This window comes from Heterodontus francisci, chromosome 2, assembly GCF_036365525.1.
Source record: "Heterodontus francisci isolate sHetFra1 chromosome 2, sHetFra1.hap1, whole genome shotgun sequence".
NCBI classification, from domain to species: Eukaryota; Metazoa; Chordata; class Chondrichthyes; order Heterodontiformes; family Heterodontidae; genus Heterodontus; species Heterodontus francisci.
Window position 1 is genome coordinate 198,661,123 of NC_090372.1, and position 19,743 is coordinate 198,680,865.

The following is a 19,743-nucleotide window of genomic DNA, read 5'->3' on the forward strand; positions in this document are numbered from 1 at the left end:
CCTATTCTACACATTCTCTGGGCATTTTTGAAACCATCTCACAGACCCTTGGGGGCTGTGGAACACCGGTTCAGAACACTTTGCCGAGATTAAACGTTCCAATTCTCGAGCGGAGCTTGAACCCATGACTTTCTGACTCAGAAAGTGCGAGTGTGTCAACTTCAGGAAGCATATGTACAATGTAAATTACTTCTAGCAGTTAACATGACAGTGGAAAAATAATGTTTTCAGGTCAACAATAACATAACATTTGACATTTTTCAGATGATCTATTACTTTTAGTTGCTCCTTTGCATTTGTTTTTAAAAAGAGGGAAAACCATCTGGACATTACTGTACATTTTTATTGAGAACAGTGAAGGGAAGAAAAGAAATCGCATACATTTCAAATGAATGTGTACATTCAATTTACAAAATAAGATAACTCATCCTAACAACAGGTGAGCAAATGTGTTGATTGGTTCATATCAGAAACACTGCAAAAGCAAATAAAAAAAATCACTTCACTCTGGGGGGTAGAGCAGCGACAACTACAGACCGATTTGGCCCAAAGCAATGGAATTATTCTGTCATGGCCTTATTGCACTGTGAAGGTAGAGAGGAAAAACACATCTTCACTCTGTGACTATCTCAGCATTGGTTCAAGTGGAGAATTGCAGCTTGATAGAGTGTTCATTTCCTTCTGTTCGGCACTGTGCACATTCCTTAGGATTACAAATCTTCACTGTACATATACACAATGTGGCACAGCAGCTAAAATCTGGTGAATGCTATCGTCACTTGCAGGTACTGAATAACAGATTGGAGGAAAAAAAAACAATATTTCTTTGCTTACAATTGTATACCCATGCAGTACAAAGAGGTGGGAAATCCCACTGTATGTTTATGGTACAAATTAATTTGAGAAAGGGAAATAAATAAGGAACAGGTATACAACAAGGCTCAGGTACAGTGTACATTGCACTTCCATCAAGCAAACCTAATACTTGCTAATTAGGTCTGCTGTAGCAAAAGGGTTAACAGCATAGCAGTTCATACACAGATGAAATGATGTACACTTATTAGACTTGCTATGTACAGTTTACAACGGAAAGAAATTCAACACTGCGAAATGAATTAATTGTACAAAGGCAATCACAGATTGCAAATGTTCCCTTTTATGAATATCATGCAGTAATCACATCCTCCAACATATATATAGCACCTGCTGGTCTCCAGGTGTGTATATGTGCACTCTCACACAAAGCATCTACATTGGCACCATTTTCACCCTTTTCGACCAACACTCAATTGCTCAATCCTTGTGCATCTTATCAAGACAATCCTTGTGTGTGATCTCAGTGACTCCCTATGAAAAGAGGAAAGTTGGCAAATCAGTAAAAAACACAGTTCAAGTCAGGTCAGACTGGCATCAGCACTTCAAAACAGAACAGATGAAAAAAAACTGCTGCAAATACACAGTGGGTCTGAACATAGGAATATAGCAGCAGGAGTAGGCCATTCAGCCCATTGAGCCTGCCCCGCCATTCATCATGATCATGGCCAATCATCCATCTCAATGCCTTTTTCCCACACTATCCTCATATCCCCTTATGTCATTTGTATTTAGAAATCTGTCAATCTCTGCTTTAAAAATACTCAAATGACTGAGCTTCCACAGCCCAAAGATTCACAACCCTCTGAGTAAAGAAATTTCTCCTCATCTCTGTCTGAAGCTGAAAGACAGGCTGATATTTCAGGTGCGATCCTTCATCCCATCTGGCCATTCATATACTCACCAGCCCATGTATTTCTATCAATTTTCTGGTGTTGTTATCTTACACACTTATAATTACATAAAATTTGGAGCAAAACAAAAGGCCATTCAGCCCAACTGGTGCTAGTGATCCACATGAGCCTCCTCCCACTTTATTTACTTCATTTCACCCCATCAACATATCCTTCCATTCCTTTCTCCCTCATGCACTTTTGCAGCTTCCCCTGCAATGCGTAAAAGAAAAAGAAACTTGAGAAAAGTCTCCTACAGCAAAGAAGGTTCAAGAAGAATACTGGGCCCCAACGAAAAGCAAGATCTACCTACAATTAAGGATTCTACAGTGAGCTCGAAGAACCGTAACACAAACCCTTCTTCTGCTTTTTTCTGTCTCTATTTGCATGTGTGTATCGCGTATGCATGCTAGTGTGGACGTGTCGTGTATCCGTAGGCGTCAAGCGAATTAGAGTTTAAGTTCAAGTTTAATAAATTTTGGTGAAATTTATTAAAAAGCGGTGAACAAGGATTCACCAAGGGGAAGCTAAAAACACGGTGTGTTTAAAATTAAACCCTGATACGTTAACACCAGGTGAAGGCTGACAGCGACCCCTAGACACCTTTCTCACCTGGTCGTAACAACGGGCCTATGATTTCCCGCCTGAGTGCAGCCTGCTCTTCACTAGAAGCGCCCGGCCTGTGGAATCAGCTGGTTTACATCTACGCTTAGCGTTACTTCACGAGACATGTAAAGCCTGCCTTTTTTTTAGTTTCAAGCTACTGTTCCCAAACAAATATGTAAAAGTAAAAGACCTTTTTCTTCCTGGATTTTAAAAATGACCTCTCTTGAAAGTAGTTATAATTTCATAAATATTAGATATAAGCATAATGAGAGAGGAAGTACTAGAGGGGCTCACATCCTTGAAAGTGGATAACTTGCCAGGACCGGATGGATTGCATCCCAGGTTGTTAAAGGAAGCCAGGGAGGAAATAGCGGATGTGCTGAGGATCATCTTCAAATCCTCACTAGATACAGGAGAGGTACCAGACGATCGGGGGCCTGGAAACGCTGTACCATTGTTTAAAAAGGGTGCGAGGGATAGGCCAAATAATTATAGACTGGTCAGTCTGACCTCGGTGGTGGGTAAATTAGTCATAGTCATAGAGATACAGCACTGAAACAGGCCCTTCAGCCCACCGAGTCTGTGCCAACCAACAACCACCCATTTATACTAATTCTACATGAATCCCATATTCCCTACCACGTCCTCACCACCTTCTACACTAGGGGCAATTTACAATGGCCAATTTACCTATCAACATGCAAGTCTTTGGCTGTGGGAGGAAACTGGAGCAACCTGCGGAAACCCACACAGTCACAGGGAGAACTTACAAACTCCACACAGGCAGTACCCAGAATTGAACCCGGGTTGCTGGAGCTGTGAGGCTGCGGTGCTAACCACTGCGCCACTGTGCTGCCCAGTTTGTTAGAATCAATTCTGAGGGACAGGATAAACTGCCACTTAGAAAGGCATGGATTAATCAGGGATAGTCTGCATGGATTTATTAGGGGAAGGTTGTGTCTTACTAACCAGAGAAGTGTGAGGTAATGCATTTGGGGAGGGCAAATAAGGCGAGGGAATACACAATAAACAGGAGGATATTGAGAGTGGTAGAAGAAGTGAGAGACCTTGGAGTGCATGTCCACAGGTCCCTGAAGGTAGTAGGACAGGTAGATAGAGTGGTGAAGAAGCATATGCAATGCTTTCCTTTCTTGGCCGAGGTACAGAATACAAAAGCAGGGATGTAATGCTGGAACTGTATAAAATGCTGGTGAGGCCACAGTTGGAGTATTGCGTACAGTTCTGGTCACCACATTACAGGAAGGACATAATTGCTCTGGAGAGAGTACAGAGGAGATTTACAAGAATGTTGCCAGGGCTTGAAAGTTGTAGCTATGAGGAGAGACTGGATAGGATGGGGTTGTTTTCCCTGGAGCTGAAGGGCGACTTGATTGAGGTGTACAAAATTATGAGGGGACTAGATAGAGTAGACAGGAAGGACCTGTCTTCCCTGGCAAGAGGTCAGTTACCAGGGGAGACAGATTTAAGGTGATGAATAGAAGGATTAGAGGGGACATGAGGAAAACCCTTTTCACCCAGAGGGTGGTAGGTGTCTGGAATTCACTGCCAGGAATGGTGGTGGAGGCAGAAACCCTCAATTCTTTTAAAGGTATCTGGACATGTAGCTGAAGTGTAATCTGCAAGGATATGGACCAGGTGCTGGAAGGTGGGATTAGATTGGGCGGCTAGTTTTTTAGGCTGGCACGGACACAATGGACTGCATGGCCTCCTTCTGTGCCGTAATTGTTCTATGGTTCAGGGTCTCTCTGGGAAAAAGTGCATAGGGTGGGTAGAATAAATGAACAGGACAGATAAAGTGGGATTTTTGACGGATCTGTTGCCCTACTCCTTGTGCAGCTCCTACTGTTGCCCCGTAGCTTATAGACAGTAGCATGGACATGCCTTTACTCTTGTGATAGGCTAAAGCTCTCCTGTGATGTGAGAGTTGCTCTACGAGGAGAGGCCGAACAGAATGGGCCTATAACCTCTGGAGCTTAGAAGAATGAGAGGGTGATCGCATTGAAATGTGCAAAATTCTTAGAGGGGTTTCACAGGGTAGATGCTGAGATGATGTTTCCCCTGGCTGCAGAGTCTAGAACAAGGAGTCACAGTCTAAGGGTAAGTGGTCGGTTACTTAGGATTGAAATGTGGAGAAATGTCTTCACTGAAACAGTTATGAATCTTTGAAAGCCTCTACTCCAAAGGTCTGTGGATGGTCAGTTGTTGAATATATTCAAGACTATATTCATATCGATAAGAGTTTTGGACGTTAAGGGAATCGAGGAATGTGGGGATTGGGTGGGAAAGTGGATTTGGGGTAGATGATCAGCCATGAGCTTATTGAATGGCATAGCAGGTTCGAGGGGCCAAATGGTCCACTCCTGCTCCTATTTCTTATGTTCCTATGTTATGGACCCAACTGCTTCTCTCAGCATTGAATTCGACTCCACCCAATTCTTATCTGTGAACAACAACAGCTTGTATTTATATAACAATCCACTAAAATGTCCCAAGGCTATACACAGGAGCGTTATAAGGCAAAATTTGACACCAAGCCACATAAAGAGATATTAGGGCAGATGACCGAAAGCTTGGTCAAAGAGGTAGGTTTTAAGAAACTCCAAAGGAGCAAAGAGAGGTGGGGAAGTTTAGAGTTATAGAGTCATTTACAGCATAGAAAGAGGCCACTCGGCCCATTGAGTCCATGATGGCTCTCCGCGGAGCAATCCAGCCAGTCCCAATCCCTCGCTCGAAATCCGCAGCCCTGCAAGTTTATTTCCCTTACGTGCCCATCCAATTTCCTGTTGAAATCATTGACTGTCCCCAGTTCCACCGCCCTCATGGGCAGCGAGTTCCAGGTCATTACTAGTCACTGCGTAAAAAAATTCTTCCTCGCATTCCCCTGCATCGCTTGCCTCCAATCTGTGTCCTCTAGTCCTTGTCCCATCAATTAATGGGAACAGCTTTTCCTTGTCTAACTTATTGAAGCCTGTCATAATCTTGTATCCCTCAATCAAATCTCTGCTCAATCTCCTTTGCTTCAGGGAGAACAACATTGCTGTTATTGGAGCTTGCTGTGCACAAATTGGGGGGAGGGGGGGGCGGTGTTTCCCTCATTACAACAGTGACTACACTGCACTTCACTGGCTGTAAAGGACTTTGGCACATCCTGAAGTTGTGAAAAGCATTACATAGATGCAAGTCTTTAAGTTAGAACTAGGCCATTTAGGCAGGAAATAAGGCAGCATTTTTCCACACAAAGGGTAGTTGAAATTTGGAATTCGCTGCGCCAAAAGGCTGTGAATGTTGGGGCAATTGGAGCTTTCAAGACTGTGAGTGATAGATTTCTTTTTGTTAGCTAAGGGGCTGGATCAAAGGTGGGTAAATGGAATTCAGGTGCAGATCAATCATGATCTACCTGAATGGCGGAGCAGGCTCAAGGGGGTGAATCGCTTACTCCTGTTCTTATGGTTCTGCTGCACCCCTCGATAAACTCACTGACCAAGTGGGGGAGGCTCTGGTAAGACTGAAAAAAGAAAATGGTTAGATCAAGAAAGGGCGATTGGGAGAGGGGTTGAAGGAGAGATAATGGCCGAGCAGAAGCAAAGCTATGTTTTCAAACTTTATTTGGAACTTTTTGATGTCCGTGCATGACATTTATATTCCAGTAATAAAGTACTGACACCTCAATACCATTATTACTGTAATATATGAGAGGATTTATTTTAGCCTGATAGTGAGAGGTGAAATGGGCAGCCAGGAAGCTTAAGAATCTGTCAGAGTGCAAGTTTTAAAAAAATTCGTGGCTTCCTTTACTCTGCCCCAATAACACACGTTAGATTGGGTGGTGGGTGGGCAGGTGCTGGGTGGTCTAGGTACACAGTCCATTAAAATGTCATGAAGAGGTACAGAAAATAATCAAAAAGGCTAATGGAATGCTGTCCTTTATATCTAAAGGACTAGAATACAAGGTCATGTTTCAGCTATACAAAGCCCTGGTTAGACCACACCTGGAATACTGTGAGCAGTTCTGGGCGCCACACCTTGGGAAGGATGTATTGGCCTTGGAGGGAGTGCAGCGTGGATTTACTAGAATGATACCGGCTAAGCTACGAGGAGAGTTTTGAAGGTTATGGGTTGATTTGATTCAAGTGTTCAAGATATTAAGGGGAACAGACAGAGTAGTTGGGATTGGGACTGGTTGGAGAGTCTTGGACTAGACGGCATAGTCTAAAATTTACATTCAGGAGTGAAATTCGGAAGCATTTGCTCATGCAAAGGATAGTAGAAGTTTGGAACTCTGTTCTGCAAACAGCAATTAGTGCTAGATCAATTGTTAACTTTAAAACTGAGATTGATAGATTGTTGTTATCCAAAGTTATTAAGAGATATGGGGCAAAGCCGGGTATATGGAGTTAGGTTGCAGATCTACCCTGATCTCATTGAATGGCAGAACAGGCTCGAGAGGCCACACCTCCTCCTATGATCCAACCTCTCCCTCTCAGGATGGCACCTGCAACTCTATTGAGGTGAATTTTCGGATCACTGCATGTGGTGGTAGAATTGTATGAAGCTCAAGCATTTCACAAGCTCCATTTTTATTTTGAAACTTTATTTCTAAAACTTGGTTTCACTATCGAAGCCGAAATAGAAAATAGCTGCACTGGATGATGGTCAATTGCTATACTTGGCAGGTTTTGCAGTTGGCAAGCAGGAAGCATCTGTGCAGTAACTTTGACAGATGTTGATTTAAAATAATTTGTGCATTTGTCAAAGTTTATTTCGAACTTTTATCGTGCTGGTAGCAGTTGAAACTGTGTATTTTAAATTGAGGATTTGCTTTTAAACAAGTCTATGATCATTTTAAACAAGGGTGATAATCTGCTTGACATTACATGGCCAGTTTACTCTCTGGGATGGTCTTCAGAACATAGCTGAGGGAGTCCATTTGACCCATTAACTGCTGGCAGTGGCTCAGTTGGTAGCACTTGCCCCTCTGTGTCAAGAGGTCATGGGCTCAAGTCCCACTCCAGGACTTGAGCACAAAATCTAGGCTGACACTCCAGTGTAGCACTGAGGGAGTGCTGTACTGTCAGAGGTACCGTCTTTCGAATAAAAAGTTAACCCAAGCCTTGGGTCTGCCCTCTCAGGTGGGTGTAAAAGATCCATGATGCCATTTTGGAGAAGAGCTGGGGAGTTATCCCCAGTATCCTAGCCAATATTTATTCTTCATCCAAAACCACCACAAAAAACGAGGCATCTATCTTTTACCTCATTTATGTTTTTGGGATCATGTTCTGTGGAAATTGGCTGCGGAATTTCCGACATTATTGACTGCACTTCAAAAAATACTACCATTGATTTTAAAGCATTTTGGGGCATGCTGACATTGTGAAAGGTGCTATATAAATGCAAATTATTGTTTTTAAGTTATTGCTGCAGGAAAGCCTATAGACCATCTTATCACAGTAACGCACCATTTGTGGAATGATTCCAGGGATTTTGGCTGCATTACTTCACTTAAAGCTCCTCGAGAGGAAATTTTGAGAGTATGTATCCATGGTAAGGAATCCCGACAGACATTCAGCAGCACATTCCCTAGAATTTTCTGATCCAAACTGGCACCTGCCAATGAGTATTGCTGCCTGTGCGCACTTGAAAATTCTCTATAATGTAATGATCACCTTTTGTGTCAACTTCCTCGTACCAATCCAAAACTTACTTTTGCTCCTTGGAAACTTTATCCCTCTTGCCCTACTGGTTACTGTTTACCATTTCTACATGATTTACCAGCTTATAGATGAGGTTCCCTCTCAGTTGCCTCTTTTCAAGTCAAGTTGGGTATAGTCATTCACAGCATAGAAGGAGGCCATTCGGCCCGATGAATCCATGCTGACTCATCATGGAGAAATCCCGTCAGTCCGACTTCCGCGCTCAATCCCTGAAGCCCTGTAAGTTTATTTCCTTCCAGAGCCCATCAAATTTCCTTTTGAAATCATTGATTGTCTCCACTTCCACCACCCTCGTGGGCAGCGAGTCATTACCACCCGCTGCATAAAAAGTTCTTCCTCACATTCCCCCTACATCTCTTACCCAAAACTCTAAATCAAACTTTCCCCTAGTTCTTGTACCATCAATTAATAGGAACAGTTTTTCCTTATCTAACTTATATAAACCTGACATAATCTTGTACACTTCTATCAAATCTCATCGCAATCTCCTTTGCTCTAAGGAGAACAACCCCAGCTTCTCCAACCTAACCTTGTAACTAAAAGCCCCCGTCCCTGGAACCATTCTGGTAAATCTCTTCTGCACTCTCTCAAGGACCCTCACATCCTTCCTAAAGTGTGGTGACTACAACTGGACACAATACTCTCGTTGGGGCCTAACCAGAGCTTTATAAAGCTTCGCTTGATACACACTTGAAAAAGATAAGTTTGAAAGACTAAGAGAAAGAGCAGGGGAGTGGGGACTAATTGGATAGCGTTTTCAAACAGCCGGCACAGACAAAATGGCCCCCTTCTGTGCTGTAGGATTCAATCAGGTTGGAGCTCAATACACAGATGCTGGCGTTCAGCCTCATCTCCGCACTGCCTCCAGTGATTAAAGGCCCTCACCTCCCGCCCGCCACCTCACGTGGACCCAGCGATTCAAAACTGGACAAAGTGGGGGTTTTAAAAAGACACAGTGGCAGTTTTTGGAGAACAGAGCAGCAAAGGAAAAAGGCAGGTGGGCAGAAAGAAACCTCTACCTGTGCGTGACTGGAAAAAAATATACATACATCACAGCCTGCACTGACACGAGTGATATTTGTTGCTGGCGAGGCCGTACTTGCGGGACAGAGGTGCTCCTCCAGTTCCACTGCCGCTCTATTTATATTATATCCCTGCCGGCAAAGGCAAGTTTGTTGATAGCGACAGTGCTGTAAGATAAATACAGCAACACATCGAAGCAAGAGTCAGGTGCAGCAAGTACATAACATACAAGATGCGCATATAAAGGCACAGGAACAGGAGGAGGCCATTCAGCCCCTCATGCCTGTTCCGCCATTCAATTAGATCATGGCTGATGTGAATCTTAACTCCCTTTACCGGCTTTGGTTCCGTAAACCTTAATATTCTTGCCTAACGAAAACAGTCAACAACAGCTTGCATTTATAGAGTGCTGTTAACATATAAAACATCCTAGGAGCATACTCAGACAAATATTAACAAATTCAGTCACGTGTACAGATGAGAATGAACAGCTTCAGTTTGAAAGAAACAGCTTACCATGGCCAGCTGTCTTCCTATGTTTCCCACTGTCACTCCTCCTGAGAAGAATATACAGGGCAGCCAAGAGCGAATATACAGAAAGTCTGGTGAGGTGTACCTAGATCAACAATGAAACATACTTTCCTTATTCCTTGGCTTATTACAAGAATAGATGGATTAATGGAACTTTGAACGATAGTATTACCCTTTCGGGGTGAATGATTCTTGGGCCCAGTCCTGAGGAACAGGCCTCACAGGACAAAGACTATGGGTGTGCGGTCTGTGATGGTGTGCCTCTGATATTACAAGAAGTACTCCTGCTGGGAGTGGCCCATCACAGGTCACTTTGACTTGCTTCAATTGAAACAGAAATTAGCAGTTTTCTTTTTTCCCCTATTTTTCTCCCATCAACTGTGGTAACCTTTCAGTATCTCCACCCCCTACCCCAGAGGTAGCCATTCTGCTTATGTGAATCCGGATATTCAAAGATGGGAGGCATCACAGCTCTCTACACTCAATACATGTGCATTTTCCTGGGGAGAGGGAGATCAGGCTACCGAATAGTGACCAAAGAGCAGGAATGGAACCTTTCCCTTGACAGGGAAAACACAGCTTAATTGTAGTACCACCAGCACAACGCTGGATTACAGAGCTAATTCACCACAGACCAGGAACTGAACTTAGGGCTTTGCTGACCTTTTATTATACGGCTCAGGGCTCCATCACTCATTGTCTATTGTTTACTCAGCAACTGGCCATCCCTAGTTTTTGTCTCACACTGTGAGAACAAGCAACTAGCTTGTGGCCTGGTAGCTGCCTACTACCATCTCCACTCCCAATCCCACCCCTCCCAGCAAGGTGGCATCGCTGACCGTGTGAATTCATTGTGCAGAAAATAATAGGAGAAGAACCCACAGACTACATATATGCTGAACAACTAGTCTGTGTTCAGGTGGTACTACTGCTCGGCTGCTGGTGCACTTAGCAGGAGTGGGGAGGTTATATACCAACTATATGGAACTAGGAAGGGGGAGAAGTGGATAGTCCAGTCGTATGAACGTAATACTAAATATGGGAGGAAAACATCAATGGGTATTGTACCTTTAACATAACCATATTGAAGTACCACAAAAAGGACACGGCAATTTATATAATTAGCAATTGAAGAACAAAATAAATACTGAAGTACTATTACACTAAACTCATAGTCTTGCGAGACATCATTACGTCCCTTTCAACAACTGGCACGAAATGGTTGAAAGCATTTCCATGAGCTGGTTCGACACGGAACCTGCAGTTGCGAATATGAGTGCCAGTCTTGGCTGATATTCATACTTGGATCCCCAGTGATTTTCTCCCCTGTCTTGAACAGTGCACCCAAAGAAAGGACTACAAATGTCTTGCTATTGGGGTGCAGTATATTCCTTTCAGCACTGTCTAAGAGGCTTCTCCAGGGCAACTAACTATCGGGGCAATATCCGTAAATGGAGATACTTGTGGACCTTCTATACATTAATAATAATGTAGATCCTGGGGGGTGGGGGGGATGATAGGAAGGAGGGAAGGAAACGATAAGACAAAAGTTAAAAATACAAATTGAGAGTTTTGTACTTACTGGTAAACACCATTATAGACCAACAGTTGAGTGACCAAGGTTGCCACGAAGGCTATTGTAAGGCCAAGTCCAAATCCACTTCTAGAGCGATCAAAAGTCCACCAGAGACCCAGCGAGAGGGCCGCCAGGGTCAAGGACAATTGCATGTTATTGGCAAAATCTAATTTCTGATTGAACGAGAGTTAAGGAGAGAACCATAAGTGATATTGGATTATAAAAAGGAACAGATCCATGAGACATCTAATAACGCATACAGCATGTACCAAACTGCAGTTAAATACCGGATAACCGACTCTTCAATATGCTGTATATGAGGATAAACAACTGACAAGAAGTTCAAAGACCTGAACTCAATCAAGTGATTCTTCTGATGACATAAAGGGGTCATTTTAGCAGATATGCTGATGGAAGTAGAAAAGGTTGGAGAATAGGGCTGTAGTTGATGATCATTAAAATCAACTTTTAACCTATTTCCACTAATATATTCTCAGGGGGAGTAATTTTCACTTTTGGCAATAGTGAAAATCTATGGACCTTTTAACATATGTCTGCACAATAATTGAGTTATTATCTTCTTTGACTGCGCCTTTTGTCTTTAGGTCCACTCCAACATAAAATCCAGGCTGACACTCCAGTGCAGTACTGAGGAAGTGAAGTGCTGCACTGTCAGAGGTGCCATCTTTCAGATGAGACGTTAAGCCTGTCAGGCCTCTCAGGATCCCATGGCACTATTCGAAGAAGAGCAGGGGAGTTTGCCCCAATGTCTTGGCTAACATGACTAAAACAGATTATCTGGTCATTATCACATCGCTGTTTGTGGGAGCTTACTGTGTACAATTTGGCTGCCAGGTTTCCTGCATTCCAACAGTGATGACACTTCAAAAGTACCTCAATGGCTGTAAAGTGTTTTGGGATGTCCTGAGGTCTTGAAAGGTGCTATATAAATGCAAGTCTCTCTCTCCCTCTTTTGCTTGTTTTCTTGAGTTTTAGTGACATACAAAATAAAAAAAATGTTTTCTTACTGATTTCTCTGCATCTTTTGGGTCCAATCCTTTCCCCTCGCTGATTTTCGTCCTTTTTGCATTAATTATTTTTAAGTTTTTAAACAGGCTTTAAAAATTCTTAGTGTAGTATTAAGCTGCCTGCATCTGTACCCAGAAAAATCCTGTGCAAGTAACAGACTGCAGGTGGGAAATGCCTTTATATAGGGCTGAACAAAACAACGGTAGGGCCGGGGGGGGGCAATGAAGAACAGGGAAAGGTTCAAATCAGTTCTTTAGTTTCACAGGGAGGCAACTAATGGGCTTAACCACCCGGAAATAGATATTAAAATGGAGGAAAAGGATGCTGTCGCCTACACAAAGGTCAGAATCAGGCTTTGAAGGGAAAATAGTGAGTAAAACATGGCTCCAAAATGGAATAAAGAAAACAATGGAATATAAGTAGCAGGATCCAGCTGGAAAACAAGGATGAAGTAATGAAATAGCCATTATTGCGAGAGGATTTGAGTACAGGAGCAAAGTCCTGCTTCAATTGTATAGAGCATTGGTGAGGCCACACGTGGAATATTGTGTGCAGTTCTGGTTCCCCTTGCTGTGGAGGGAGTGCAGCAGAGGCTCACCAGACTGATTCCTGGGACGGTGGGATTGTCCAATGAAGCGAGATTGAGGAGACTGGGCCTGTATTCTCTGGAGTTTAGAAGAATGAGAGGCGATCTCATAGAAACTTACAAAATTCTTAAAGGGATAGACAGGGTAGATGCAGAAAGGATGTTTCCCGTGGCTGTGGGGTCTAGAACCAGGGGACACAATCTCAGAATAAAGAGCAAGCCATTTAGGACCGAGATGTGGATGAACTTCTTCACTCAGAGGGTGGTGAATCTTTGGAGTTCTCTGCCCAGAGGGTGGTGGAGGCTCAGTCACTGAGTAAGTTCAAGACAGAGATCGATAGATTTCTAGTTGCTCATGACATCAAGGGACATGGGGACAGTGCGGATAGACAATCAGCCATGATTCAGAATGGTGGGAGCAGGCTCGAAGGGCTGAATGGCCTACTCCTGCTCCTGTGTTCCAACATTGCAAATTGTTGAATATCGAATGCCCAAAAGGAAGGCCAGCTTGGTTGGAGGTTGGAGGCCAAAATGGGATGAGAGAATACGGAGGTTGAATTGAAGTGATGACGAGTCACTGGGAAGTCAGGATCAGCTGAGCTGACTTTCATTTTCAGATGCCGACTGCTTTAATTTTCATTCCTACCAGCTTTGATTTTACTGCAAATACATCATTATTTATCTTTGCTTTTTTAAAAAAAACTGATTTTCGTCATTCCTGCGCGAGGTATTTTATATTGCATTTGTTTCTTTCACCTCCAGTGTGTTTAAACTGACTGGAGGAAGAGTTGGCAGCAGTAATTAAATGGCAGGAACCTGACTGGCAGCAATGGAAACGGATGGGATGCCACTATAATTTGATGACGTAACTGAAAGAACAATAAAACATGTGAGTCACACAGCATTATTACTGCAGCATTTTCCGGATATCATGTAACAAAGCAGCCAAAGGAGTTTTACAACAGCAACCTTTACTTATATAGCACCTTTAGCGTAGTCCCTGGGCCCCTACGGTAGGCAGGGTGAACACCATGCGGGAAGTAAAAGAAATTCTGAGGAATGGTTTTAAAGATGGGGAAAGAGAATGATACCAAGGCAAAGCGATTTATGAGAATTTCAGAGCTGATGGATGCGAAGGGTGAAGAACTTCAAGAATTAAAATCACAGTCCTAATCATCTAGTGTGCACATCATGACCTCGACAATATGTCATTTGGATGTGTTGGTGGGAGGGGGAGAAAAAGGAGCCAAAATCTGACAAAACCCAGGATCTACACTGTATCTTTGTAAATATGTATAAAGCTTGGAATGATTTCAATACTGGAATCATATTTCAGGATTTGGATGACAGCTGGAAAAGACTTCTTGCTCTTGCAGATTATGAACCTCTCGATGGGTTTACTGCCACATAATCACTGCCAGGTATCCACCATTCCCTACATTTTATGTCAAGAAACACACAGTACAAAAAAGGACTATATATAAAACAATAACAAACCATAAAATATAGGGAATGGAGGATACCTGGCAGAAAAAGGAGCCAAAATCTGACAAAACCCAGGATCTATACTGTATCTTTATACATATGTATAAAGTTTGGAATGATTTCAATACTGGCATCATAGTTCAGGATTCTTGAGATGAGTCACTCACCCATAGACAAGCCTTACCCTGATCCACTTTGATCTCCCTGTTTGTCGCCTGGTGCTCAAGCACTTCAGGAGACAGAAGAGAGATACAAATTCCCTCTCAACTTAAATATTTTTCTCATCCTATTCAAGACACCACCTTACTTTAGAAAAAGTAGCAATAAGGCCCATTTGTCAGTTACACAAATACTGTTAATAATTTGGGGGGGAAAAAACAGTTCCTGGCTGGAATAGGTCTTGTTAACTACGGAAAGGATACAGCACTCGCGTGATTGATGCCAACAAAGACTGCTACGCATCTCATGACACTTGCCCACTCTCTTTTGAACATGTGAGGCTCTCCAAGATGACTGTCGATGCAGGGGTAAAGCAGACCCACAACAGCTGAATAAAGATTAGATGTTAAAGAAGTTAGGACCATAAACTAAGAACATGCAGAAGAACAGTCTTTAAATAAAAACATAAAGTGCTGGAAAAACTCAGCAAGTCTGGCAGCATCTGTGGAGAGAGAAGCAGAGTTAACGTTTCAGGTCAGTGACCCTTCTTCAGACTGTCTTTAAAGCTAGCTGTCAACAATTTAATAAAATGCTTATAGATTTCTGTGAGGTAAGTTATTCATCTTTCAATATAGAACCACAGAAAGGTTACAGCAAAGAAAGAGGCCATTCAGCCCACTGTGGCTGCACCAGCTGAAAAAACTAGCCGCCCAATCTCATCCCACCTTCCAGCGCCTGGTCTGTAGCCCTGCAGGTGTCAGCACTTCAGGTGCAGGTCCAAGTACCTTTTAAATGAGGTGAGGGTTTCTGCCTCCACCACCAATCTGGGCAGTGAATTCCAGACACCCACCACCCTCTGGGTGAAAATGTATTTCCTCATGTCCCCTCCAATCCTTCTACCACCTAAAATCATTGCCCCCTGGTAATTGATCTCCCCGCCAGGGGAAAAGAACTTTCCTGTCTGCTCTATCTAGACCCCTCATAATTTTATACACCTCAATTAAGTCACCCCTCAGCCTTCTCTTTTCTAAGGAAAACAACCCTCTCTGATCCAATCTTTCCTCGTAGCTGCAATTTTAAAGCCCTGGCAACATTCTTGTAAATAAGTTAGTAAGAGTTATTTGTGAAGTTGTTAGACTTGTACAATTGTCACTAAAGTAATTTAAAAAAAACTCCTGGAGATGAACAACAGGAGAATCAGCGTCTGACAAAAAGGTCAATGTTTAGGGATGAGTTTTTTCCCCAAATGTGAACCTATCTTTCTCTTTCACATGCTAATTGATCTATTGTGCAATTCCATCATTTTCTGTTCCTTTAAAGAAAGCAGAAGAAATTAAAAAAATTAGCTTTATCATCTTACTTGTCTGCTGAACTCTGCTTTAAACACATTGGATAACATGCTAATCTAAAAGTCCTGTGGAACATAGGAACAGGGATAGGCCATTCAGCCCCTCGAGGCTGTTCCCCCATTGAATGAGATCACAGCTGACAGCAGTGGCCATGGGCAGTGTTTTCTTGACAGTGTTAATCCAAAACAGTTTATCACGCAGACGGGTTGAAATTATTGTTGGCATAGCTGTCGTACAAACTCCACCAAATTTTCCAATCATTACCTACGGACATAGGAATTACTCGACCAAAACAGACCCAGGTCCATTTAGTTAGTTCACCTTCAACCATCCTGGCATGGTAGAAACAGTGATGGTTAAATAAAACAGCAACTGCACTTCAAAAGTTGACTGTGCAGCACTTTGGGATGCTCTGAGGTCATGACAGGTGCTATACAAATGCTTTATTTGGTTATTCTCTCTGCTATTGTGCTGAGATATCTAACCCAGTTAAAAGCAGACAGGATTGCTCCCAGCAGTGAAATGCAAAGGAGGGGAGCAATTTTAGTAGCTGAGCTACTTAGTAGTATTACAAACTCCTATGAGAGCCTGCAACCCTCCCCCAACATCCTGCCACCTCACTTCCTTGTTTTCATTCTGCTCTTTTTTTAAGTGAAGTGGCATGTTGCACATAGCAACCAATCAGGAACAAACATTCCAGCTCACCAGTTCCCAGCTGGGCCAATCAAAAGGCGGCTCTCCTTCCGCAAGGCTTCTCCCCCTCCACCACACTTGCAAATTCAGCGACACGTGGCTCGAAAACCTCTCGCCAGCAGGGAGCAGGCGCCCTGTGCTGGGACAGGGTGGCCTTTATATATAATAAACCAGCTGACAACAACAACAACAGGAATACAGCAATCCCCATCAACAGATACCCACTCAAATCTTCTGTGCAACTCATTACAAACATAGAGCACTTTCCTCGAATGCAAAGATGTCTTGCTTAAACGTTGACTGTTTCAAGTACTTGTTTTGAAAATAAAAATTCCCAGTTTTTCAGATTTAAAGTCAAACTGCAAAGGAAGCCAAAGTGCAGTACTTTAGCATTTCTTCAAACAAAGTCTATTTGATTTACCCTCAAGATTTATAAGGTTCCTCTTTTTGTGGGGAGCGGGGGAGATTTCTGAGTTGCAGGGGTTTGGGATTCTTGCTCAAGCTACGTGTTGTCGGGGGCTGGAAGCTCTCAGCTGTTTTAACTACATTACAGGAAGTTTCACACCAATAAGTTTTCATTAGCTGAAAAATATCGGGGTTTTAAGGCCTAACACATAAAGGGTTCATAATGTTCCAAGTTGCTGCATTTGGAAAAGTCTGAACTGCAAGCATCCTTGCTGTTTGTAAAACACATGATAAAATGTCTTCGTTCTCACTTTTAGAGACCTTTTAACACTGACAAATTGTTGTAGTGTCTGCAACTCATTAGATTACCACGTTTGGCGACCAGATGTTAAATGCATCTTCGTTTTGCAATAATATAGGATTGACTTGGGATTAAAAAAAAGTGAAAACCCAAAACATTTTTCTGGGTTTTTATTCCTTCTTTTGTATTCCAAATCAATCTGAATCTTCATTTATTGTCATGAACATGCTTTATTAATACAACATAACTGACAATGCTAAACATGTCTAACCAATAACAAGATAACAAGACAGAGCAAGACTTGTTGAAGTTGAAAGTGCCTCTTTTTTCTTGTCAAGCTTAAGGTAGTACCTACTGCAGATATGTAACTTTCCTGAACAACTTAACAACTGCATATGACATATTGGAAGAGTTTAACCCTTCCCAACACACAAGCCCATCCTTACCCGCAGCTGTGCCACAGCAAGGTGGCACCCACCAGGCAGATGAGAAGATTGTGGCAATGACCTCTTCGGGGAACAGGGTAACGTGTCTCTGGATCTGCAGCAGGTTTAACACCAGAGCCAGGAAGACTCCCACAGTGAAGAGTACCAACCCCCGCCGCAATAAGTTCATGGTGTGGCCGCTAACCAGGGAGCAGTAGGCACTGCCCAGGATTGAGCTGACGATGGTCATCATTTCGTGGACCTTTGCCACCAGCAGCCTGCCACTGGAGTTGCTTTCTGATGGGCGAACTCGTGTGCAACTGCACGTCCAGCAAGTCTCTTCAATCCTTGACATTTGGTACAGGAGGATTTCTTGATGTCACATTAAATTGGCGGTACCTTTCCGGCCCTGCAGGGTTAACAGCAAACAAACAAACATAAGATAAGGTGACTGGCGCGACACTTAAACAAAACATGAGAGCGAGCCCAAGTCCCAAACTTTGTGAAATTATTCATATAGTAAAACTAAAAAGAAATATAGGGCAGTATGATATCCCAAATATCAGGCAAACTACATACTGAAGCTGGTTTAAGGGGTTCAACCGCTCCACAAAACCAACAGATGCTCCACTTGGTATCTTAGTTTCACTTTCCAGGCTCGCTTAAATTTAAGCGAGTAGGAAGTACAGGCAGAAACCTTGACAGATGTAAAGATCTACAGGCATTTACGTCCTGTACCCCCTCCAAAAAAAAACCCCAAAAGAAATGCCCATTCACTTCAGTCGGGGGCTTAAAAGACAAACAGTCACCCCAGGTTACAGTAAAACCAACACGCCCTGAACTGAGCAACATAACCCACTGAAGTGAAATCTGACCGAGATCAGGACAAATGCAACACCTTACCGTCCAGGATGTGTAGCCAGCTATTTGCACCATTAATGTCAGCCTTCTGCAAAAGAAAAAGAACTTTTCTGCTGCCGATGCTTTTCGGATTGCTGACTGCATTACATTGTATGTTAAATCATTAGGTCACATCCTGCATGGGACTATTCATACGGTTCAGACAGGCAAGCGGTCAAAAACAATCTGTCTGGTGAGCCTAGCCGAGCCAATCGCAGCCTGACGGCCCATATGACGTTCAGGACACACCACTAACTGCACCGTCCCCGTTCACATTCACTGTCTTCGCACAGAAAGAGGAAAGGAAGGCAAACCACACCTCCCCGTCATAGCATCACCAGATGCACGCACCATCAGCCGGAGCTCACCCGCTTTCTTGCACAGAGAGAATGAGAGCACTGAGTGCAAACAAAAGAGGGGGGACAGGGTGGTAAGACATGGTCTAACAGACACAGAGAGCGAATGAGTGAATTAGAGGCAGCCGGGGAATGAGAGAGGCAGGCAGAGCATAAACAGGTGCAGGGATACAGAGGCAGAGAATGACAGCACACTCACACGCAAAAAAAGAGGGACAATCCAGGGAAAGAATCAGATAACGAGAGGTCGATATGTGAGAGAGTGAGACACACACACACACAATGAGAAGGATAGACAGAAAAATTGTGTCCAGGACATACAAAGAGTGGGCAGGCAAGGTTATACCCACTGTCTACGCCCACTGAACCACATTGCTCGACCCTGAGCTGAGCTTCCAACCTCATATTTTCTCCATCAGCAAGACTGACCACTTCCACCCTGGTAATATTGCCTATCGCCACCCCTCCTCGGTCCATCTGCTACTGAAAGCCTCATCCACGCCTTTGTTACTCCCAGACCTGACTATTCCAATACTCTCCTGGCTCTCCTCCCATCTTCCACTTTCTTTAAACCCTTGAACTTATCCAACACTCTTCTGCCCATATCCTACCTCACAGCACGTACCGTCACCCCTGTGCTCGGTGACCTACACTGGCTCCCAGTCCAGCAACCCCTCAAATTTAAAGTTCTCATCCTCATGTTTAATTCCCTCCATTACCTGACACTCTTTCTCTAACTTCCTCCAGCCCTACAACTCTGCCTTTTTCTAATTCTGGCACCTTGTGCATCCTCGATTTCCATTGCCCCACCATTGGCGGCC

General features: G+C 43.3%; 1 protein-coding gene across 2 annotated transcripts; it reads right to left on the bottom strand.

Moving 5' to 3' along the window:
- Positions 1-323: 323 nt before the first annotated feature.
- insig1 (insulin induced gene 1) lies at positions 324-18,804 on the bottom strand. Of its 2 annotated transcripts, none has more exons than XM_068015014.1 (6): positions 18,570-18,804; positions 17,688-18,075; positions 14,757-14,881; positions 11,241-11,407; positions 9,644-9,743; positions 324-1,347 (listed from the first exon to the last, which is right to left on the bottom strand). In XM_068015014.1, exons 2-6 carry the CDS (start codon positions 18,019-18,021, stop codon positions 1,294-1,296), a joined length of 780 nt encoding a protein of 259 aa, XP_067871115.1. In that variant the 5' UTR covers positions 18,022-18,075; positions 18,570-18,804; the 3' UTR covers positions 324-1,293. The 2 variants fall into 2 exon arrangements, with proteins under 2 accessions (XP_067871115.1, XP_067871116.1); XM_068015015.1 differs by lacking the exon at positions 18,570-18,804 and adding an exon at positions 18,246-18,341.
- Positions 18,805-19,743: the final 939 nt, after the last annotated feature.

Bases quoted from the DNA above. Each gene is read 5' to 3' on its own strand.
- insig1 (XM_068015014.1), bottom strand. From the start codon at position 18,021: ATGTCAAGGATTGAAGAGACTTGCTGGACGTGCAGTTGCACACGAGTT. The intron at 9,744-11,240 runs GTAAGTACAAAA...TTGTTGATCTAG, and splicing joins GTCTATAATGGTGTTTACCA to GTACACCTCACCAGACTTTC. The intron at 1,348-9,643 runs GTAAGCTGTTTC...CTCTTTTCATAG, and splicing joins TAGGAAGACAGCTGGCCATG to GGAGTCACTGAGATCACACA.